The following is a 24208-nucleotide window of genomic DNA, read 5'->3' on the forward strand; positions in this document are numbered from 1 at the left end:
TAATAAATTTTATTATTATTATTTTGTTGTTGTTATAGCTCCATATCTTTCACCTTTATATCTAATATGTTCAGAAGTTTGGAACAGAAATCACATAGCAAATGAATTATGTGGGGATCCCCTTCTGTAGATATTTCCTCGTCTTTGTTCACAAATTTGAGATTAAAGATTAAATTGGTTTCCTTTTATTTTACTGCTATTAGTAAATTAGACTGATGAAAAAAAACAACAACACAAAACTCACTTTATTTATGTTGACAATCCACAGCTCAGGGACAAGCAGGGTGGACTAACAGGAAGTCGCTGTTGATTTGACCAATCACACTAGGAGCAGTCCAGCAGGATTCAGGGGAGATGGGGAGGACTTCTGCCATTAGCGTGTACTAGTGGCTGTGTTAGCTCTGTCATTAAGTTAACCTAGTTGACTAGGCTTATTCTAACCTGCAGCACGAATACAAACAGTAAAGAGCTGACATTTTCTCAACGATACAGAGGTATAAGGCAGCAAGTGGACTAACATTTCGCTCGGGAGAATATCGACCGAGATGTGTAACGACCTGGACTTGATATCAGGAATCTACCTGGCTGCTAGTGTGTTGACTGACAGCTGGCACCTGGCTGCTTAGCTAGCTGACTAGCTAGCTAGGTGAGCTGACGGGGTTTTTCGGGCTCATAGTCCGGCTCATAGTGTAGCTAGTACTGATTTTGGTATAGAGTGGAAAGCGGCTTCTCTGCATTATTTGACTCCGCCTGCTGTTCAAACCATGAGTTAGCTGAACAGCATCAGGCAGCAGTGTTCGGGATATTTTAAGGTCCAGCTAGTTTCTCTAGCTTTTAGCTTGAAGCCAGCTAGCAGCATTCATTCAGCTGTTGAAGCGTTAACGCCAGCACCTCAGCGACTGACTCTGTCCAACTACTATCGTTGTCGCGACATTTATACATTTTTGGACTCGGTCCTGCTTTGGGCAGTGTCAAGGGAAAATGAAGAAATTTTTTGATTCCCGTCGGGAGTTTGGGGGCTCCGGGCCTGGTCCTGGAGCCGGTGGAGGAGGCGCTGGTTCCGGCGGCGGAGGCAGCTTCATCGGACGAGTCTTCAGCATTGGAAGATATCAAGTAACCGTGGAGGAAACAATCGCTGAAGGTGAACTACGTGGCGTTCCCTTATGTGGATTACTACAACCACTTTAATTGTGATTTGGACGGCTTCATTTAAACAATTGGGCCTGTTTTTGTTTTGTTTTTGGCCCAGCCAGAGTAATGTTACTAACACAATGATAAGCTATCATGTTTGCTATACATTACTAAGTGGAAATGGCATTGGTTAATGGATATTTATTGGTCAGGGTTTAGAGGTTACACATTTAGGCAGTCCTCTGCATGCCTGTTTGCTGCCAGGTTGCCCAAACCTGGCTTATCTGTGTATTATTAATAATAACAATAATAATAACAACAGGCAGATTAGGAGGAAGACAGACTAGGCTGAAATTTTAAGATGTAAAGATGATGGGCTCTACATCTCTCAGTGTGTATTATCCTTGCATTACTACACTCTTTACTTGAAGGCTGGGAGGAACATAGCAAAACTGGATTTCCTGCTGTGCTGTAAGGGGCCAACGCCATGCTGAGTCACCTGTATGGATATTTACAGAGGGACTGGCAGATGTAGACTGCACAAGTTAAAATTAACTGGAAGTTGTTGGTTAGGATGTGTTGGCACATAGAATGTGACCTTACAGTAAGCTAAAACTCAGACATAACTTCACACCAACTTTTCCAGGTGAAAATATTCTTGCATGTTCATTTGTTAATCCAAATCTTTAACTTAGTGGTGAGGACTGATTGCACCTTTTTAAGGTCATTTCTACTAGAACAGGCTAAACGGATATTGTTAAAGAGGTAAACCTTTTCCCTGTGGTCATTTGTCTTTGCAATGAGAGTCTGATGTCCTCTGTTAGCTAAGAGGGCCTGTTACTAAATAATAGATGAAAAAAGTCTGATTAATTTATCAGTACTATAGATGGGAACCATGTGTTTGGCCACACACTGGCTTTATGAATGAGTTCCACAGCAAACTTCAGACCCGCCCTGTACTGGGATGTTAGGGAATTTCTTTGTTTCTGTGAGCTCAGTTCAGTTCTGGAAATACTTTGGCCTTTGCACACTTTGCAGATAGTAACTTTAGAAAAGCACAATTCAGGTGTGTAATTCTTAGGCCTACTAAATGGCATCACCATAATTATATATACAGCTTCCGCAAGATGCAAGGTTTTATTTATTTATTTATTTTTTCCTTTCACTACATTTTGATCTGGTAGTAGAGCTGCTCTTTGTAATTCGAGTACAGCTACTGGCAATACACCTGTTTATTCAGATGCTTTTCATTGAAGTCTGGGCCTGCAGTCACTGTTATCTGGCTGCGTCATGTAGTTAATTATTTTTTCCTCCTCTTACTCCAACTCCCTTTGTTGTCACTCTTGAACTTTGTGGCAACACACTTTACTCTGTGCTGACTAAAGCAGTGAGGGCAGCGCACTGTGCTGCTTTTGTAACTTTTTTTTTTTTTGTAACTTTGGTTTGGAGGTGCACGCTTTGAACAGTGTTATCTTTTTTTTAGCTTTAGGTCTTGGGTAAATCTGTGATTTATTACTGACTTACCTCTGGATTTCCTGACACACAGCTCTCTCCCTTTACGGTCAGCAGGAAGTGTTGTTTTGTATTGATGTATAGAGTTACTGCTGGTAACATTAGTGCCACCAGATCCTGCTGTCATTAATGTGCAAGTCATTCCCTTTTTGTATACCATAATTATCACATTTTCTAACCGAGGGGAAAAAAAACTTTTCTAAGTTAGATTAGATAGTTTATGCCACCTTCTCTTGAGATGATCTCTGGTTTTTCTCCCTGTCACTGCACTGTTGTGCATATGTTTGTAAACAGCATCGTAGTTGTGAGGGCATGTGCTGTGTCTTAGTCCAAAGCCTAGATGCTTATTATGCAAGTTCCATTACACTGACAGATTGTAACTGAGCACTACAAGCATTGGTGACACTTTTCATTGCAGAGCCCAAAGGTTTATTTTTGTGTGCATTTACAACTGTGTTATAATCATTTTACGTCAAGGAGTAGTGGCTATTTGTAGCTGGACTTATTTACTCACCCCATCTCCTGAGACAGTAGACCACTGCTAAATGTTGCTTAAGACTGCCGCTAATCCTTCTAATTTCTAACAGGCATCTCAGATTAGACTGTGCAAGACAGCAGTGGATCAGATGCCTCTGCTCTGCTGGGCTATACACACACGTGCCCGCCTAGCCTCTGCTCTTTATTCTGATTCAATACAGGCCTCAGCTCTTAATTAAACTTCATATCTCATCCAAGCAATTGCTTTTCATGTCATAACACTAATTACTGAGCAAAGTGCTCTGCCAGCTCCTTTTTCTTAGATGCAGAGAATTTAGCACTTCATTGTGAAACTTCAAGTCATTTAATTCATTTTGACAACAGTAAAATTACTAAGTTTCCTCATTCATGCTGACCCACACAGGATGGAGGACTGAAGCCCACATGATTTCATATTTAGTGTGGTTTCCTGTTTAAAAAAATCTTGCTGTACTCTATGAACGTCTTTAACAATGCAGCTTGTATTGAGTAATGCTGATAGTAGTAGAATAATAATAATAACAATGATAATTGAATCTAAAATATCCAGATATTTGCTGAGAGATACTCAGTTTGTGCCTTATTTATTAGTGTGGTGTGATTCCTGGTGGTTTTAGTTGCTATGGTTGTCACTGTCATCATTGTGACTAAACGTGGGATAATATATTCTCTCACTTCCTATGTCGTGTCAGTTTTGTCTTCTTGCATCTTTTTGGCACAGCTGCTTACTCACACAGTTTTGTTTCAAGGTCTTGTGACTATTGTGCCAGTCAGCTAACTCACCACACAGTGTTTATGCTAAACCCATGCTATTCAACAGGGTTGAATTATACCCTGCTGCAGGGCTGTTTGACACCAGTGCTTTAAACTGGATAAAACAATTCGTTGCACATGTTTGATAGATTTCATTTTTATTGTGACTTTATCAGGCTCCTTGTAGTTTAGGTTATGATTATTTGATCTGCCAAGATCGTCTTTTTTCCTCAGTAAAAATCAAGTCACTGTCAACAGATGGTCACTGTCCTGAGAAATAAACTCAAAGCAGACTGAGCAAGGCAGTATGCTTAACACTGTTGTCTTATAGAAAGAACGCCCTGGGTTTTAGCACCAATGCAGTGCCGCTTATAATTGCTCTGTATATGGTGGCAAAAAATGCAAGAGACATAACTATGGTGGTTTTCCTATTTCTGCATTTCAATTTGTCCATTCTCCCTGTTCTTCTCTCTGCAGGAGGTTTTGCCATAGTCTTTTTGGTGAGGACTCATCAAGGTGCACGATGTGCACTAAAAAGAATGTATGTCAACAACGAACACGATTTGAAGATCTGCAAACTTGAAATACAAATTATGGTGAGTGTGATTGCCCCAAAGCTGACTGGAGCAAATTCAACAATTTGCATTACTGTTAGCCTGATCAGCAACAAACAAAAAAATCTATCTAGTGTTATGTAATTTGACACAGAAAATGCAAATATGATCAACCCCGAATGCCCGAAAATTAAAAAAAAAAAAAAAAAAAAAAGTTATGCAAAAACACTATTTGACCTGTGTCAAGTGGTGATAACAAAGCAGCATTCAGGATTGTAATTAGTTCCATTTTAGAACATGAAGTTCTGTTTAAAATGTTGCCTTGTAAGCTCAGTTGCATGTCCGTTTCCTAACTGTAAGTGAAACAAACCAGTTCCTGTAGCCACTCCCTGGTGACATGCTTATCAGATGATTTTATCATCATTACTTTAAGTCCTTTGGCAGTTAAAATTAAACTGAGAATTTACAAACAGTGATGTATTTTTTGATCTATCAAATAAAATTTCTTAGGACTGCATGATATTTGAAAATTGCCTCTCTTGTTGTTCATCATTCCTGTTTCTTTCTCTGTTTATTTACACAGAGGGACCTGGTGGGTAACAAAAACATAGTCGGCTTCCTGGACTCCAGCATAACTGCAGTCGGAGCTGGTGATGTGTGGGAAGTCCTGATCTTAATGGACTTCTGTCGAGGTAAATCGCCCAACCCCCTCCCCATGCCTTTCTATCTCTGAATTCAAAGCTCCATTACCCTCGGCTCTTACAGCATCCTTTCTTTTCTTTTTTTTCCAAAGGCAAATGTTCAGCTGATAGCTGTCGTGGTCAATAGAACTTGTGTTTTACTCGGTGCTTAACTTAGCTGTGTCATTTGTAGAAAGATAAAATGTTAACATGCCTGTGCAGTTGTGAGCATCGTTGGGGTTTTTAAATTGTGTAGTGTCGAAAATGTATTAATTTTGTTATGCTATAAACAGCAATGTTAATGTGTTATGTGTTTCTTATGTAAAAGCTGACCGCTTTGAAGTGTCATGTGAATGATAAAGATTAATGTATGTTTTTGTCATTTATTTTAGATGTGTTGGTATCAGAGTAAACTTATATTTGAGCCTTAAACATTACCTAGAAACTTTAAATAATAACATAAAAAAAGGAATTTATGTCTTTTTATTGACTAATTTTTTTTCATTTAGGTGGCCAGGTGGTGAACCTAATGAACCAGCGGCTACAGACGGGCTTCACTGAAGCTGAGGTGTTACAGATCTTTTGTGACACGTGCGAGGCGGTCGCTCGTCTACATCAGTGCAAGACTCCAATCATCCATCGAGATCTCAAGGCAAGCCTAATACATTTTCTGTATGCAAATACTACTGACAGCACAGATCTAGCTAATGAATTAAGTAATTTGGAATTTTTGTTTGTTTGTTTGTTTGTTTTTTGCGTTTGTTTCACTGTACATCACATCTCACAAGTCTCATCTTGTCTTCCACACATAGGTGGAAAATATTCTTCTTCATGACCGGGGACACTATGTGCTCTGTGACTTTGGAAGTGCCACCAACCGCTTCCAAAATCCTCAGACAGAAGGGGTGGCAGTTTTAGAAGATGAAATCAAAAAGTTAGTTGTTGGGGTTTTTTCCTCTTTATGTACCATCTACCCTTTTTTCTCCCTATATGTCAGAAGCTCATTGGTCTGTTCTCATACATTACTGCTACTGCAGGTATACTACGCTGTCATACCGTGCTCCAGAGATGGTCAACCTCTATGGGGGAAATGTCATCACAACAAAGGCAGACATTTGGGTGAGGCTAACTTAAAAATATTATCTAACTACTATGACGTCATGCAGAGTATATGTTTTTATATGTGTTAATTTCCTTGTCTGCACAGGCCTTGGGTTGTCTTCTCTATAAGCTGTGCTACTTCACCCTTCCATTCGGCGAGAGCCAAGTGGCTATCTGTGATGGCAGTTTCACCATCCCAGACAACTCCCGCTACTCACATGAAATGCACTGTCTTATTAGTAAGTACTCTATTTGCTTAGATCAAGCGACCTTTCTGCTTTCTGAATGTGTGTAGTCTGTAGGTGCAGTTAAATTTAATTGCAAATTAACTCAGAATAATTTTTGTGTCTCAGGATACATGCTGGAACCTGATCCTGAAAAGAGGCCAGACATTTACCAAGTATCCTACTTTGCCTTTAAACTGGCTCGACGAGAGTGCCCCGTCCCAAATCTACATGTGAGTCATCACGGCGAGAGCAATAGTTGGGAGTATTAGATGAAAATATGTGTGTGCTCAGCAGTTACCAGGTCATCACTTAGGTTTTCTTTTTGTTACTACATGTCTTTGATTTTACATCTCGTGTGCTGGGGTTTGAGTTTCCTCTAGGAAACAGGAGGAAACTTTCCTAGCTAGCTAGAAACGGCTATCTAGGACACAGTGATATTAATGACAGTACATATTTTGTCACTAGGCTCTTAGTAATAACAAAGCACAAAAAAATTTATGGAAAATACTAATCAAAAATGTGAAAAGATTTGATCATTTTTGATAAATCTTTTCTCTCCTGCAGAATTCACCTATTCCTGCAAAACTTCCTGAGCCTATCAAAGCGAGTGAAGCTGTGGCCAAAAAGAGTCAAAACAAAGCCAGGTGAGTGACAAGCAAAGCGTGTGTGTTATTTTTATTAATATTATTGTCATAAGAAACTTTGCATTACTCTGCAGAGTTTTCTTCTTCTTCCATCAGGCTCACAGACCCAGTTCCTACAACGGAAACCTCAATTGCACCTCGACAGCGGCCCAAAGCTGGCCAGGCTCAGCCCCAGCCCATATCAGGCATTCTTCCCATCCAGCCAGCACTCACCCCACGCAAGAGGCCTAGTGTGGCTACTGGGGCACCCCAGGCTATAGGTACAACGAGCTGTTTAAACTATGATTCTCTCTATATGTCAGGGTTAAAACCATTGTGATCAAAGCCTGGATTTATGATGACTGTTACCCTGGTAATAACATTATTTATGTTGAATTACTTTTGGTTCATGAATCCCTCAAGAATTTAACTATAAAATCTGTTTAGATGCTGTGTTCCTATTGGTTTAGTCTGCTCTTTAAAGGCTTTTAGTTTTTATTTGACGTCCCTTCTGGTCAACTTGCAGAGACAGAATAGATGGTGGCATGATTCACCCTCACATTTATTTATGTGTTGTTCAAAGTCATTCTTTTGATTGGTATCGGTCCAATTAGTTTTTGCCCCTCAGCCATAAAAAGGCTGATGGGGTGTTGTTGTCACCCCACTGTGGGGGCGGGCGACGTATATACCCAAGTTTGTGAATCCAATAACTCGAGAGCGAGGTGATTTAAGATTTTCTCACTCACTTGCACAACAATGTTTGTGTGGATGACAGCTGGTTCATGTAAGAATCTGCACAAAAAGAATCTGTGTCGTATTTGATGATCAAGAATACTTTTATAATTTTCTCATATATCGTATTAACTTCCCTTACAGGTGTCGGTATCAGTGTCCCTCCTCCAGCTTCAGCTGCTGTCCAACCTACTCAACAGGCTCCGTCTGCTAACATGCAGCCGCAGGCTACATCTCAGCATCAGCAGCTGCTTATTAAGCAGCAGCAGCAGCAAGCTTCTGCCTTCTTAAGTCCACAGAGCACTCAGCAGGTAGGAAGACTGTTAGAGCAAGAATGGAAATGGTGATTAGCTGCAATGTGTGCTGTTTCATGGATGGCATTGAATAATGCTGTGCACGCGTGGTGAGACATTTTAATGCCTTTGTTTTCAAAGAATTAACAGCATCAGGGATTTTTCATCAAATGCATATTCACTGTGCAAGCAATAGCAAGAAGAGTGTGATACCACACAAAGGGTTTGGGCTTGATAATGAGACACACTTGAAAATACAAACTTTAGGTGTGGGCTGTCTGTGTTTTGCATGATGAACTATTTTGATTTCTGTGGATTTTAGTGATATTGTTTTTTGGCTGAGCTGCCCTGTTTGTTGTTCAAAATCAGTTTTAAGAGCTCTGTTTAGTTTCAGTGAAGCTTAAATTCAACATGATTATGTTCATCACTGGTGTGTGTGTGTTTCAAGCCAAAGCTACACATTTACGCTGCTCCCAGACTTAAGGTGGTAATCTCAAAGGTTTGATTTGGTTTCTTACCAGTTAGATTGTGTTCATGGTGCGAGAGGGGTGTTTATGCGTACAGTCAAATACTTCTTATAGGTTTGTCCTATACATATACTTTATAAATATAATCTAATGCCTCATCCTGTAGATGAACTCCACTTCTAGTTTCTTACACTGCAGCTGGCAATGGTGGTCCTTGTTCTGCTCTGTAGGATTTGTGAGCTTGTCGTAGTGCAACATGAAACACTTATCCACCAGCTCCACATTCAGGCTTTTATGTTGCAATGGATCTCCAGAGCTGGAGGAGGACTGTTGTCACAATCTGTAGTCCTGTAATATGTAGAAGCTGGCATCAGTCAAGATCCGATCTTGAGAAGGAGCTGAATGACATTAAGGAATCCTGCAACAGTGTGTCTTATGTTACAGATAGGAAGAACCAGGGCCAGCAGCAACTGTACTTCCCAAATAAAACACTTATGGATGCCATATTTTCCTCAGATGAATAAAGAAATAACAATGAGAAAATAAAGAATTAGTTGACAGGCAGTAAGTGTAATTTTCATTCATTCTGTGAGCAATTGTGATTTGATTCTCATGCTGCACATAGCATGAGACTGCTAGCACCACACCTCAGTGAAAGGGTTGGAGGAAGTTACCTGGCTGAGAGGCAGGAAATGTGCTGTTTGCAGCTCTTTATTTAACCAGCTCACTGTAGCTTCCTTTTCCATTCATTCTTGTAAGATTTTAACTAGATCTGCTGTCAACAAATTTTCAGTGTTATGACAGTGTCTCTCCTTTTGCCTGACTAGATCACCATAGTAACTGATGCTGAACACACAACCTATTCCTGCGCAGGTTAACTTCAAGTTTCGAAACCCTAATGTGCAGTTGGAAATAAACAGCATTTATACAGGTGTTTCAAAAAGAATCGTCTGATTTTAAAGTGGTTTTATTCCCCATTCTCCAGTAACAGTGGAAATGCCTATTATTAGAAATAGGAGATTCGTGAGTGTCACGTGGTTGCTGGTCGGTAGCATAACAGCAGCAGTGGCAAGTTTGAGTATTGTGGAGACATGTTGTGTGTCTGGAGGGGGACACATTGAGAACTTGTTAACATTGTCTTGTTTGTAAAACTTAATATTCAGCCATGTACTTTAAAAATTTACCACAAGCTTCTATGTCCATTATTTCGATTACTGTCACTTTAAAATTATAGCTTTTTGAAATCAGATGATTCTTTTTGATACACCTCACTTTATTTTAGTGCTTGGAGAGCTTGCGATTGATGATTTTCTGCCATCACTGCTCGCTTGTCTTATTTGCAGCAATAGGAGGTGTATTTTAAATTCTTTTTCTAGATCTCTACTACCTGTTCCTCTGATAATGTTTCTGATCAGAGTAGGTGGAGCTAAATCATTTGTTTTGTGTGGAGGAAGTATCAAATGACATGTCAGCTGCCCTCTTGGCACCTGAAGCAAGCCTAGGTTAACAAAGAAAGTTAATAACTACCACCGTCATACCTGTTGTCTCAGACTGGATTGTTAGGTTTCATCAAGCCAGCTAACAGGAAAAAAAATCTTGGCTATGCTGAACTTTCTTTCTTAGTACACGCCTGTTGACGTGTTTCGTTGACACATTCTTGAGGAATGATAGTGTGAACTGCTAAGCTCACAGACAAACTCGTTGCATTTGTACTGCAAAATGAAATATTTACTTATTAGGAATCATTCCTCAGAAAACTGTTAAATTCCCATTCTGTTACCTCATTTATCAATAAATGTCAATTTAACAGATATTTGTTCAAACAAACCCTTTGAGATTCCCACTTTATTATTAGCCGCAACAAATATTTCCATATTTTTATAGGTTTGTTGTAGGTTTTCTTCTGTGCGTTCATGTTGTTTGCTGGTGAAGCAGAACAGAAAAAATTAATCTGGTTTAGTTTTGCAATAAATAACAGAAAATATTTCAGTTGGGCCACAGTTTACCTTGCTCACGGTCAGCTGTGTGGTGTTCCTGTGTAGCATCACCTGGTACAGAACCTCTACCATCAGCAACTTCAGCAACAACAAACATCATCACAAGCATCCAGTCTGCTGCAATATAAACCTGTTCCTCAAGTTGTTACCCTGCAGCATCAACACCAACAGCAGCAGCATTTAGTCCTTGAAAGTGCAGCTGCCCATCTCACACCCATCCCCGAGTCCGCAGTTGTTGGTCCTGCAGCTCGTGGTCCAGAGTTTGTGGTAACGTCCTACTCCTGCTGCTGTCTGCTACTCTTTGGGTCGGGGCTGATTATTGGCTCGTCTCTAACGAATCACATCCAGACTTTTGCTCACTTTTTCCTCTTCTCGGTGGCAAAATATTCGAAAAATCTCATTCCATTTTTACTGACTGTATAATGTATAGGATTTTCATGAGTTTCTGTCAGACTGTTTCATGTTTTCCTCTCCTGTAAATGTTTCCTGTTTTCATAGAGTTGTAGTTTGGAGCAATCTTCAATCTCTTTGATCAATTTTCTTTTCCAGTTGCTCTTACTTGATCTAATGTTTGTATCTGGTTCATTTATTTCTTTTTTTTAAATACTGAACTGTGCAAAAGTCTTCAGTTTTTTCTTTATGTTTTGCTTCCAAGCAGCCAGACTTGCGTGTAATTTTTAAGTGGTCCTGAGCAATAGTTCTCCAGGCTTTATGAAGGTCTTTTAAAGTTTTTCTTTGGACTTTGGCCTTTTTCACTCATTTTTAGTCCAGTACTTGTATCTGACCATTTCAGAGGAATACTGACCTTTGAATTGTTCAAACATAGAAAAGTCAGCTAACTCAATAGATGAACCAGTGTTGTATCTACACTTAATAGACAGCTTGGCTTTTATGAGCAGAACCAATTTTAAATTGTATCTTTAGGCACTTTGTTACAGTAGCCTATTGCAAAAACATACCATTTGTTTTTGAGCTGACTCTTTGAAAAATGAAGAGCTTTGATTGTCCTTCAAGAAACTGGAGAAATACTTCTAAAGACCAGAAATGACAAGAAAGCTTATCTAGCAGAGTTCAGGCTGTGTTGAAAAATAAAGGTGGTCATACCAAATATTGACTTTCAAGCTGTTTAGAATTGTACAAACTCTGTTTGTGCTTCTATATAATTTTTTTCTGTGTATGTTTGCACGTGTTTCTATAGACCACAGGAACTTTTACTATTTTTCTAGAAAAATATAAAGAAAAGACTCTAGACTTTTGCACAGTACCATAGAGAAAAGGTTTTAGTTACTAATACATTTTCACCCCTCTGCATCATTTTTTTTTCTCATTGCAGACGACTGGCAGAGGGATCCACAAAGTTGGCTCCCTGACACCCCCCTCCTCGCCAAAGACGGCCACCAAGAGTGGCCACAGACGTATCCTTAGTGATGTCACCCACAGTGCCGTGTTTGGGGTCCCCGTTAGCAAGTCGACCCAGCTACTTCAGGCAGCCGCAGCTGAAGCCAGCCTCAACAAGTCCAAGTGAGTAGAATGAACTCCCCTCAGTGATCTGAGGATGAACTGTTCTTTCATGACGTGCAATAGACAGTCCATTCACATCACAGCACAGAAAGAGGACAAATAACTCTTTTAGATCCCCGAGAATATCTCATTTCAGTCTTTAAATAACTGTTCATTCTCTCTCCTTACTACCGCATACATCAGGAGGCCAGTGTGCATTGACTTAACATCCTTTGTGTAGTTTCACTGTGTGCTCCTACTGTCTTTTATATTTATCTTTGTACTGCAGATCAGCAAGCACTACTCCTTCTGGGTCCCCCTGCTCGTCCCAACAGAGTGTATACCATCCAGGTGACGGGGAAGCCTCCTCAGCACTCACTGTCCCCCACACTCAGCCTGCCTGGAATCCTTTTGGAGATGATAACTTCTCTAAGCTAACAGCAGAGGAGCTTCTTAACAAAGACTTTGCAAAGCTAGCTGAGAGTAAGTTCAGTTTGTTCACACACAGCATTAGTGAATCATTCCATGATCTAAAACCTGTTTGTTTTTTCTCCTCCTTTGGCTTGTGCACAGCTGCTGCAGCTGGAGAGAAAGCTGCGGGATCCAATGAAAATCTCATTCCCAGCCTCAATGCCTTTCCAGGTAAGTCTTTGTTTAGTTTTTCTCAGTATGCCTCTGACAGCTTTGTAAAGGATGCTTCTGAACCAGCTGGATTTGTCTCACTGATTGAGTATATGCGAATAATGTCAATCTATCATAAGGATTAGTCTGTGGGCTTGTGTACTTCTATTAAAAGAAAACAGTTTATAACCATCAGAAATCACAGCGCAGCCATCATCTTAATCTTATTTGCATGGTGATTGTTTTTTTTAATTGTTGCATCTATATGCATCCGTTGTAGAAAACTGCCCGCAATTAATATTGAAATATTCAAGTATTAGCTGTTGATACTACTAAAGCCAGTATCCAGGACAGCCCTAGAGGCTTGCGCTTGTTGTAAGCAGGCAAATAGTCAAGTCAGAGTATTAGCTTTAAACTGCAGATCTTCAACTGATGATTCCAAGCACTGACTTTGAGTAAGCATCCCTAATTTCTTGCATATTATTAGAAAATTTCTGTTGTGTAGGTTATAGCTGCTCTATATGTTGCTGTCTCAATTTTTAGAGTCCACTGTGCAGTATTGATCTATAGCCATCACCTCACAAGTGTAGCGTCAGCGCTATTGTCTCTCAGGCCCTTTTAACTGCCTCTCACTCTATAATATTGTGGTCACACCAGGACGCACAACGAGCCATCCCTTTGATTCTCCTGGACTCTTAGCAAATATACCTCATGAGTGACTTTGTATTTGCTCAGGTAGTTTCTTGGCTTTCACACCATCCACAGGTTAGCTTCCAAGTGCCAGTTTTTGTGGTTTGGATTAGTACACAGTTCTACCTTGTTGACTTAGCGAGCAGCCTCACAGTGGCTTCTTGTAAGCGTTCATGAATAGACAGTGTTGCTACAGCTAGATCGCATCTCATTTGCAGGTCTGTGCTTTCTCCTTCTCTGTTGCCTGGTAACGCAAAGGACAAATTCTCCTTTGTTAATTGGATTGCTTTACCACTAGTGGAGCCTGCTTACCAGTGCTGCTAAGAACAAGAGAAAGCTAAGCGCACTCTCCTGTTGAAATGACAGTCCAGTTTTTTATTTTCTTCTCTGTTTAGTCTTGAGTGCTTCTGGAAGTGTATGCTTCATGCCTCTTTATCTTTTTTTTCCTTTTTTTTTTTGTTTACATACTGTTTAAGGCCTGGACTGAGAGGATAAAAACGTTATGTAATAAGGGTGTGGGTAATCTTCTCTGTCCAGCCTAAGCTATCTCTTTGACTCCTTGGATCCCTTACTGAGATAGAATGCACACAAGCAAACACACTCTGACTTTTGCTTAAGAAGCACAACATCCCATCTGAGATAACGTGAAAACAGCCTTGTGGCAAGAGTGCAACAGCATGTAAAACATACTGTATGTAGCATTTTAAAACTGCATATTTTCACTGTTCCCTGTGAAAATCAAATGTTTGACATTTAGGATTTGTGAAAAGCTTTTCATCAGCATTGGCGTCTTTCCTATAGCGAAGGGGTCAGAAGGTCACATCTGCTGTGCCATTTTCTGAGCCAACACATTCCTTGTCCTAGATGCCCCCCCCCCAACCCTTTCTTTGCCCCATAGCAGTTTCCTGTGAGTATAAGGCTGCAGTGAAAAATTAGTAACTGCATGAAATACACTTATACTATAATAAATAGAAATACACTTCATGCATGCAGCACACTTAGTACTTAGTAAAATCAGATCTTATTTGTTTTGGTAACGACGACTTAACAACATCAACTGTGGGTTTTGTTTTGTTTTTTTTGTGCACTGCTCCAAAAATGAGCTGAAAATGTTGTGGAAAATAAAAAGAAAGGTCTTCATTGGTTGCTTTAACTTGAAGTTTTTGAAGGTGTGAAAGAGCATGAGAAATGTTTTCTGCATTAAAGATCTGCTGCCATAATTTAACTTTTTTTGGCAACTGAATGCTATTGAGGAAGGAACTATAACCCAGGGATGTCAAACTCATTTTACGTTGTGTGCCACATACAGCTCACTTTGACCAAATAAATAAAAAATGTTTAAAATCTGCAATCAATTAGTAAAATATATTTATTTTGTATAGTATGACTAGTCATGATGCAGATCTCTATCTGTAGGAAAAGCTGCAAAACTCATTAAAACACATTTAAAAGTCAAAACATTTATGCTGTTCCTTATATCTTCCAGAGGCAGTTGATTGGAGTCTTTGCTTGGCCTTTTTTGGCCCCAGGGCCTTATGTTTGACAACCCTGATATGAACTAACAAATGATTCAGTAATTTTATTATATTGATGTGAAAGTACCTCGAAATTTACATAATATCTTTAATTTTTTTTCTTACTGTCTGCTGGATGAATCTTGCTTCTAAAAATGCTGACCATGAAGGCAGATGGATGCATTTGTCCTTGTTGATTTTTGCCATCATGCACCATCGCAAAGTGTAGTTTCTCTGCTTCTTTGTCATTTCTATGGAAAATCTTCTCTCATTGCCCTTTTCTCTGTTGCCATCTGTCCCTTTCTCTTCTCCCTCTTCTTTCTCTGGCTCACTCACAGAGAAGCTGATTGAGGGACAGAAGTCCCCTGATACTTCTCTTCTGCTCCCTGACCTCTTAACCCTGACTGACTCCTTCAATACTGCTGCAGAGAGCACCACAAATGGTACCAGCTATGTTCTTGTCCCATGCTTTGCCCCCCAGAATTCCTCATTTGCTCTGCATATGTCTTCCTTCCCTTTCTTTTCTCTAATATCCTTACAAAGTCAGGCATATCATCTGGGAAAGGAACAAAGAAGATGTTCTTCTTTTTTTTCTGTACTACTATTAACGTCTTTGTATTACTGTTTTACGTTGTGTTTATGTAGTAAAGGCAGAGGTGTGTGTGGACTCACTGATTCCTGGTTTGGAGGCTCCCCAGCCCCAGAGACATTTGGGCCAGCCAGAGCTCATTCCTGCCAGTGTGCCAGGTTAGCATCCTGGACCTCAGAATAGCACTTTTTCCGATCACTGTTTTACCCAAGGTTAACTAAGTTCAGGTTCTGCGACAATCCTAAAATGTAGTTTTATTGATTTTTATTAACTCAAACATTTGCTGGTGTTCTAGATAGGGCTGTTCGATATAACGATATATATCGGATGACGATATAAAAACGTCTATCGTTTCATTTTACGCTATCATTTGTTTCGTGGTGTCGCAAAATAAACTGTTTACGGCAATATTTTTTCATTGTTTTGATGGTCACTGTAGTGGCTATATTAATTTCTTAAAGTTCTCTCTTTCTCTTATATTTATTATAACCACACTACGGAAGGACAAGCGCCTGTTTTTATGCGTTGTGGTTAGCAACAACGACGGTAAAACCATCGCGTGTCCGCTTGTTTATCTTCCACATAAACCTTTCACAATAAAGCTCAAGATCCTGTTGAGACTTTTCAAAATAAACTTAATCACGTGAAAGAGCAGATTATTTACGGATGAGGATGAAAAAAAAAGAGCCGCCAGGTGCTAAAAAATAAACCTTAGACTCAAACGTTAGAACAGGCTTTTCCCCGCAGCACGCCGTGTAATAAATACTCACAAAGAAAACGGCGGCCTTTACAACTTATGTCTAAAAATGTATCGTTTCATGCATCGGTTAAAACACTCGACTCCAGCTACATGACGCGAAGCTGGAAACACTTCCCGCAAGTCGAGCTGCCCGAGAGTCACAGAATTTACAGAAAATGTTACATTTTTGTGATTTATATCGTTATCGAACGATAGAATTCTTATATCGGGATATGAGATTTTGGTCATATCGCACAGCCCTAGTTCCAGATCACAATCATTTTGGACTATAACTAGAACAGTTGCTTTAGAATAGTTCAGTTATATGGACCATAACCTGCTTAAGCTTTAGGATGTTAAGTGGTCTATTCACTGAGATCTGCTTGCATTTTTCTGTGACCCACTTTGCTACATTTATCTTGAAAAGTGCTATAGAAATAAAAATTGTGCTCAATCATTGAAAAAGAGACACCTCTTTTTATTGTTTGTTATTAAATGAAGCTAACATAGCTTTTGGACTCTTTATGCTTGCACATGTAAGCTATTATACTAATACAATACATCTTTTTCTGCTCCTTGCACTAACAGTCTTACTTTCTCATACCCTTTCTTTCTCTGGCCGCTGTCTCAGATTCTCTCACTGGGGAGGATTCTCTGCTGGGTTGTGATCTGTTATCTCATACCTGTCATGGAAACCCATCTGTTTCTGTTCTCCCTTCTTCTTGCTCCTCTGCTCCTCCTGGCGCTGGATCCTGCCTGGAGGAGCTGCCAGCTGGTCAGACTGCTTCTGGTAAGACCTTTTATTTTCCGCGTGCGTGTGTGGGGGGGCGGGGTTTTGGGGTTTCAGTGTTTGTGGCAACACAATTGCAGACCCCTGATCAACCACACAATAGAAAGGCCTGTTGAAACAGTAAAAAGCAAAAGTAGAAATTGAATTGGACACTAAATGACAGCCTCGCCAGACCCTTGACTCATTTGTAGAAGATGCTAAAAGCCATGTAAAACTGAATGGCTTTTAAAAACTTTGACTGCCCTGGCTGCTTCCGTTTATAATCTACTCGCATCCTCCTTTTTTTTCTTCTCCTTCTCCTTCTTTTTTAATTTCCTGCTCTTTTCGTTGGCCGAGTTAACCTCTTCCCGCTTCCATCGTTACTTCACTTCCTCTTCCTTCACCACAGACTCTGCTTTCCTCATGTCGTGTGGGGAGAAGGGCAATGACGACGAGTTTGATCCTATTCCAGTGCTCATCTCCAAAAACTCAAATCAAGGTAAGGCTAACCTAATTCTGAGATGAGCACTCACACCTGCTGAAACCCAGACTGTGAGCCACAAAGATGAATGAGCTAGCCCCCCCTCCCAGTTTAGTCACCATTAGCTTGTTCCTGGGATTTCTGATGTGAGAAGTCTTGTATGGGTGGCTTTTTTCTTATCTCATCGAGCTCTCACATTAGTCATCTTTTAACTCCCAGTGCTTCGCCATCTTGCAGGTGTTTTGGCTCTTTTTAGTTTATCTTGAAAGTCTCCCCATGTTAGTATGGCTTTCTCTAACTCCCCCCTTCCCGTGTAATGATGCAGCTGTATAAAAGTTATCCCAGCTCACTCTCTGCTTGTTTCTCTTTCTACCCCCCTATTCATGCATCTCTCTCCCCTCATCCTGGTCATCTTCCCTCTCTTTAATTTCTCCATGCAATCCCTGTTAAAATGACTTATTCTTTTGCTTGTCTTTCACACTCTCCCTCGGCTCCTCCATGCCCATCTCTGTCTCTATCTCTCTTTCTTTCTGGCACGTTCCAGGTGGTCACTCGCGCACCAACAGTGGCAGTTCAGAGTCCAGCATCCCCAACTTGGCTCGCTCCCTTCTGCTGGTGGATCAGCTCATCGACCTCTAGAGGGGGTGGGAGAGGTCGAAGGGGCAGTGTGCAATCCTAACAAAGGGATACGGGGAGGGTTGGGGGGGTAGCGATGGGCACGCAGAGACACTTAATGTAGCACCTTATGAACCGAGAGGAGCCAGTATTCTCTTTATGTGCCTCCTTGGCCTCAACTCCATCTCTAGTTGCCTGATAGCTGGTTTCATATGTCTCTGCTAGCCGCTGACATTCCCACACTGGTAAAAATCTTTTCATTAATGCCTGAGCATATCGTCCGCTTCTGTCTTGGCTACACCATGGTCTTCCTCATGCTTTCTTCTTACTCCCATTAACATCCTTAACAGAGTGCACGGCCATGGTCGACCATCATCGTATGCACATGTTAAGCATGGTTATATGTGTCAGGGGTCTGACTAAAGACTGTAGAATGCTGTAGATAATTTGATGCACTTTCCTATGAGAGCTTTGAACTACTGACCAAACAAAGATGCAACCTGGAGCTGTGCTTCTGTTTTGAACCAGTTTACATATAAAAGAAGAAGTGTCAGTTTTGGATAGGTTTTAAAGATTTCTCACACTGTTGGAGTGCGCATAGTCATGCAAAGTCAAATCTGTTCAAGCCATTATGTGCCATGATTCCTTTATAGATCTATTTGTCTAAACCAGCTATTCCCAAAGTCAAGAGTGCTGCAGCCCACTTAAAAACCAGAAAATCCCACGGGGCCCACCCAGTCTTAAATCTTCACTCTAATCAAAACACAAGAGAGGGTGGTGTGTTTTTTCTTGACATTTCTATTTAAAAAAGCATAAACAACACAGGCTGTTTGCTATAAATTGCTAACGCTGCCCAATCACATGCAAAGTGTCATGGCCACCTGCCACTGGGACTGAGACTTCAAAGCAAGAGCGTAAATTTAGATCAGAGTGATGAAAAACTTCACAATCTCACCACCTCCGATCACCAGTGTTAATTCACTTTTATATAAATAAATACATTTAAATATGTACATACTTGAGCGTAATTTCTGAATTTCTGTTATTACTGCAGGCACCTGTAGTACCTTTGTGGCCCACACTTTGGGAATCACTGGTGTAAACCGACCAAGTGGCTTCACAGGCTTGAGCATACCTGTATACTGTCCCCTCTTTGTGGATGTTAAGCAGCGTGTCTAGCGTATTCTAATGCTACACCTGTAAATCTGTCAGTTGTAATCATTTCCTGAAACTGCTGAGGTCAGTGTTAATACAGCTGGTGAGTTCGGCTCCATTGCCACAGCACAGCTTCCCACCATTGTCAGCATTATCTACAACACCACTAATGTCAGCTCATTCTCATACCTGTGACCCATCGTTGAGGTAAGCACAGCAGAAGTAAAAGGGAATGAAGGTATTTGACCTGTTCCGATGCCAAAGCTAAACAAGACTCTATTATCATGCTGTTTTTCCTCTGTGTTGGTCCGCTCTCAGGGTCAGTATAAATGAGCAGATTTTTAGCAGAATACCACCGTCACAGAGGGGGAAGTGTGACGTAAATGTCATTATTTTGTGTAGGTATTATGTTAATGAAGGAACTTTACATGAAAATATCCTTCCTCCCTCTCCCACTGACATCCTCTCAATCTTCTCTGGCCAATCCTTTGTTACCATATACCATAAAGTCAGTCGTGACAGTCTGTCCAGATGAAAGAGAAATGTAAATATACATAAAGTAACACTTTTCTTTTTTCTTTCTTTTTTTTGCACTTGTCAGCATTGGTAAAGGTAGATTTTAGTGTGTAACATTTTATCATGTTATGATTAAAAGTGACTATTATTGATAGTGCTTTAGAAAGAATGTATTAACTGAGGACCATTATAAAATATGTAAAAATTGTATAAGGATGTATAGATAAAACATATTTGTGTATGAGGCTTTATTTAAGAGTGCAAAACTGTCGACTCTGTCCTTCTGTCTTCTCTCTTAGTTCTTGTCAAACATTTATCTAGTGCTCACGGTTTAGTCACCAAACAAACATGAGACTAAGTGCTTTTGAATCGCTTGACTGGATAGTATGTGTTGCTGTCCATTGCAGCTGTTAGGTTATACACTAGTACTGGTACATGTAAGTTATTGTATATGCCTGAATAGATTTTATTTAACAGAGCTAATGACGGAACTAACTTCCTGATAACACTGGGATACCTTTCACCTCTGTCTCCTATAGTTCATTAAATAATCATAAGAAAGGCTTGTGTGTCAGCTGTGAGTTGTATTACATCTGATCTTAACCACTTTAAATGTCTACATCCCATTTTCTTTCCATTTAATATTGCGGTTCATATTTTTGCAGTCCACTATAATTCTGCATCCTGCAGCACTCTGCCACTGGTTGCAGACTTTTACGTGTGTTGCTGTGCTCTTTGGGTTGAAATGGAAACAGACTATCTATAATCATCAAAGTGTTAATGAAGTATCACTGATGGAGATCATCAGACTCGTCGTTCCCTTAGCCATAAAAGGCTAATGGGGTTTTGTCATGAATCCTATTTATATCACCTGGTGTAATGTTCATAAATAGAGTGGTTGTTCTGATCAGATCAGTTTTCAGAAACCTAAAAACTTTATTCCTCCTTACACTTTTTTGAATTTGCCTTCCTAAATTGTGTGTCTGTTCATGAGGAAATATCTCAAGTTGACTGTACAGACTATGAGCTGTATTGTGAGAGATGAGAAGCTGTTTTTCTACACACTTAAGTGAGCTGTCACACTGTGGGATATTTTTGTCAGCTCCAAACTGTCATATTCACACTTAAGTCATACGGAAAGGGCGTGGACGTTTTAAAACACAAGTGAGGAGGCAAAGCTCGCCCTAGAAGTAAAACAAAACAAGAGCTTTTTGGTCTTTTCCTTTAATTGCTTCAACTAACCTTTCCCCCTGAGCTGCAAGTTAACAACTGCTGTCAACACTGCTGAGGTAAGACTGATCTGTCTTCTGTGCAGTCTGTCTGTCGCTAACTATTTTTCACTTTTGCTGTGAAGGCTCTTTCCCCTTGTTTCCACAGATCTTTCTCATGCTCCCTCCTCCTCAACTGACTCAGTTTTAACCTAAAGCAAAACTGCTGCCACTTTTCCTGTAACACTGGGCGTTACTTGTGAAGGTTGAGTTGAGAATTGTGGAAACAAGGTTAATGTGGTGACGTACTAGTAGAACTGGTAGTGTTGTGACTGTGACTTGTTCAGAGTAGAATTGTTGTAGTCTTGTGATGGTTTCTCATTGTTTAGTCATCCTTGAAAATCAGTGACTTACAGATTTTAGAGTCCATCGGTTATGCGTGTCGGATCTGGTAGATAAATGGGCAGCTGGATCACAGATGGCAAAGTTTCTTCTCATTTGTATTCTTACATTTTTGTTTACCTCCAATTTGTTTTCCCCTCTATCTTTGCTTGCTTGAACAGATCTCCAAGGGGAGAGTAATGGCTACTCTGTGCTTGAGGAGGGACAAGAGACTGAAGCTGTAGGAGCAGATTCTCCACAGAATGAGGGCTGTGTGCACTCCAGCGATGAAGACGAAGAAAAAGAAGCACACAAGGACGAGCAAGAGGACGGTGAAGGCATTGAGAGTCACATAGCCCCCCATGACTGCAGCGGTTCTAGACCTCTGCTGCAGGACTCTGAGGATGAAGAAGACCAAGGGCCTCAGTTAGCTCTCCATCCATCTCTGCACTCCGGCACAGCAGCAGCACAATCAGCTACAACCTTCGATCAACCTGCTCCAAATACCTTTGCCCAGAATCACTTCCAGCATGTACACGAGGCAGCAAAGGAGATGGAGGGCGCTGCAGATATCTTCTCCAAAGCCCCCTTTCTGATTGCGCAAGAAGACACAAGTGACGTATTCGCTAACGCTCCATTTCCACGCGGTCCCCTCGCGGCTCAGCAGCAGCAGCAGCTCGATGTTTTCTCTCAGGCTCCATTTGGAAAAAGAAAGGAGCCCAAAGGAGCACAGCCGAAGACCTCGTACCCCCACGCAGCTGGAGCTCACGCTGTAACCTCTGATCAAGGAGTCTTAGAACAGGTTGCCCAGCAACCTTTCCGTCCTCAAGCTCTGGCCAAATACTCCCGACACTTTGAAGGACCTGTGCCCCAGCAGCCAGCAGCAGCTCACAGAGCGGCGTCTAACGCGAGCCAGCAGGCTGCTGTAGCATCTGTCCCCGCTGGACCTCTGCACTCGTGGACCTCAGACGTGAGCGCTGTAGACCCATTTGTCTCTGCACCCTTTCACCTCAAGGCACCGCAAGAAAAGCCCTGAACGCACACTCACATGTCAGGGCAGTGTGAATCCGCGCCTACCGAAATATGCAAAGTGTAACAGGCGTACCGCATGCTGTCACCAGCGCTGCAGCGGGACTGCAGGCCTGCATGGATCTCATTCTTAACCAACTCAAATAGTGCAAGGTCATCTTTACTTTGAGTAAACTGACATCAGTCCCACATTCACACTGTTTTGTTTCCTCTGCCTTTCACGTTTTCCTTCTTGTTCACATTTACACAATGACTACATTATGGTCAAGCATTTGATTGTTTTCTCGCCTACCTCAGTTTTTTTTTTTTTTTTTTTTTTTTGGTGTGCGTCTGTGTGTCGGCGCTGAAATATCACACACAGCGAGGGAGGTCATAGACTGTCTGCAGCCGTGGTGGTTAGATTTCCTGGACAGTTTGAGCTTCATTGCGAAACTACGATCTGAAAATGCCTCATTCCTTTATTTTAGTAGTCAGCTTGAATGACGTGACCGTAACTTCATAGAACCTTGAAAGACGGGAAGACGCAGCCTAGGAATATTTCATTAAACTAGAAATGTGCAAATGCCTTACAGTTAAACATTTACAGTTACTTTTTGTCTTTTATGCTTCGAAGTTCATAAAGGAAATGCTGGATGTTGATGCAAAGTGTAAATTTAACGTGCGCGTTACGCTTGCGGTCACAATCATGTCATACAAAAACAGTTTGTTCCACATCATGTATGAACTATAAGTAAATGTTAGTCATATAACATTTATTATGGTAATTCTTATGTTGTATAAATGAAGCCTATTCCCGTTGTTTGTCCTCACTGTACAATATGACATCTCCAAAGCCTTAACACCCTTGCTGCACCTCAGAACCACATCAGAACATCAGCAGCATTCATCACGTTTGCCTTCGTGCCCTCCTTAAATGAAAATAAAGACACTGCTGCATTCACATAATCTTACTGTACTCGTGTTCAGCACCAAATACCTGCGTACAATCATGTACAACTTCCTCTTGCTGTCTGCTGTACACGCACGCACAAGATTGTCATCGAGCACAGGAATGCGTCTTTGTTGTCGACTTCTGTATCCTAACTGTGACACATTTATGAACAACTGAAGTGAAAACTTTTGACTGCAGCTTCAAAATAAATAAATAAATATTACAACTGTCTACGGCACTTATGCTTCGCAGTTCCAGTCAGGGTAAATGTAGTGTTGTCCAAGTGAAATCTTATATGGTGTCTGATTGATGACATTCCTATTGGATTTTGTTTCCGTTGCCATTCAGACGTATTTAATTGTCTTTGTTCTTTATAGAATCATGGAAGACCTATTTGGTCCCCAAAAGGGATCCAGCCTTTCTCAACCCAAAGCTTAAATTATGTTTTTCTCCTTTGCAATGTAAAATCTTTTATTTCGAAGTGTTCGGTATTTTGTTATAAATGTTTACTTGTCTCATCCCAGTTGTAAACAAGACGATTGCACATAATCACTGACAGAGTGTCACGGTTCTTGAAGAATGTGTTTTGTTTGTAACACAGCTGTAAGTTTGTTTTTGTTTATTTTGTTTGTTTGTTTGTTTGGGGGGGGTGACCGCTGTTGTGTAGGAAACATTTGGAGTAACAGTTAATAAGACTGTTGGACAGGAAAGCACTCAAAATACTTCTTATGCTGCACAGCCTGCCTTTGAAAACTGTCATGAGATACTATTAAATGAATGTAAATCAAAATTGTGTGCATGTGGGTTTTTTTGTGGTTTTTGTTTTTTAAATGATCGTCAAAACATTCAGTTCATGATGAAGTTGGTCCACCACGAGTTAAGTG

General features: G+C 40.7%; 1 protein-coding gene across 6 annotated transcripts; it reads left to right on the plus strand.

The window, feature by feature from the left end:
* Positions 1-339: 339 nt before the first annotated feature.
* On the plus strand, positions 340-24114 carry LOC102790124 (AP2-associated protein kinase 1-like). 6 transcript variants are annotated; one of them, XM_087849039.1, is made up of 20 exons: positions 340-1141; positions 4390-4508; positions 5050-5158; positions 5656-5798; positions 5959-6080; positions 6184-6265; positions 6354-6486; positions 6601-6704; positions 7039-7118; positions 7215-7378; positions 7974-8140; positions 10632-10853; positions 11920-12107; positions 12376-12569; positions 12660-12728; positions 15250-15354; positions 15557-15658; positions 16871-17029; positions 17418-17507; positions 21547-24114. In XM_087849039.1, exons 1-20 carry the CDS (start codon positions 982-984, stop codon positions 22398-22400), a joined length of 3366 nt encoding a protein of 1121 aa, XP_087705165.1. In that variant the 5' UTR covers positions 340-981; the 3' UTR covers positions 22401-24114. The 6 variants fall into 6 exon arrangements, with proteins under 6 accessions (XP_087705165.1, XP_087705166.1, XP_006784076.2 ...); XM_087849040.1 differs by lacking the exon at positions 15250-15354 and having other exon boundaries at positions 10632-10858; positions 11931-12107; XM_006784013.2 differs by lacking the exon at positions 10632-10853.
* Positions 24115-24208: the final 94 nt, after the last annotated feature.

The sequence above is a fragment of the Neolamprologus brichardi genome, chromosome 12, assembly GCF_056152115.1.
Source record: "Neolamprologus brichardi isolate AB-2024 chromosome 12, ASM5615211v1, whole genome shotgun sequence".
Lineage (NCBI taxonomy): Eukaryota > Metazoa > Chordata > Actinopteri > Cichliformes > Cichlidae > Neolamprologus > Neolamprologus brichardi.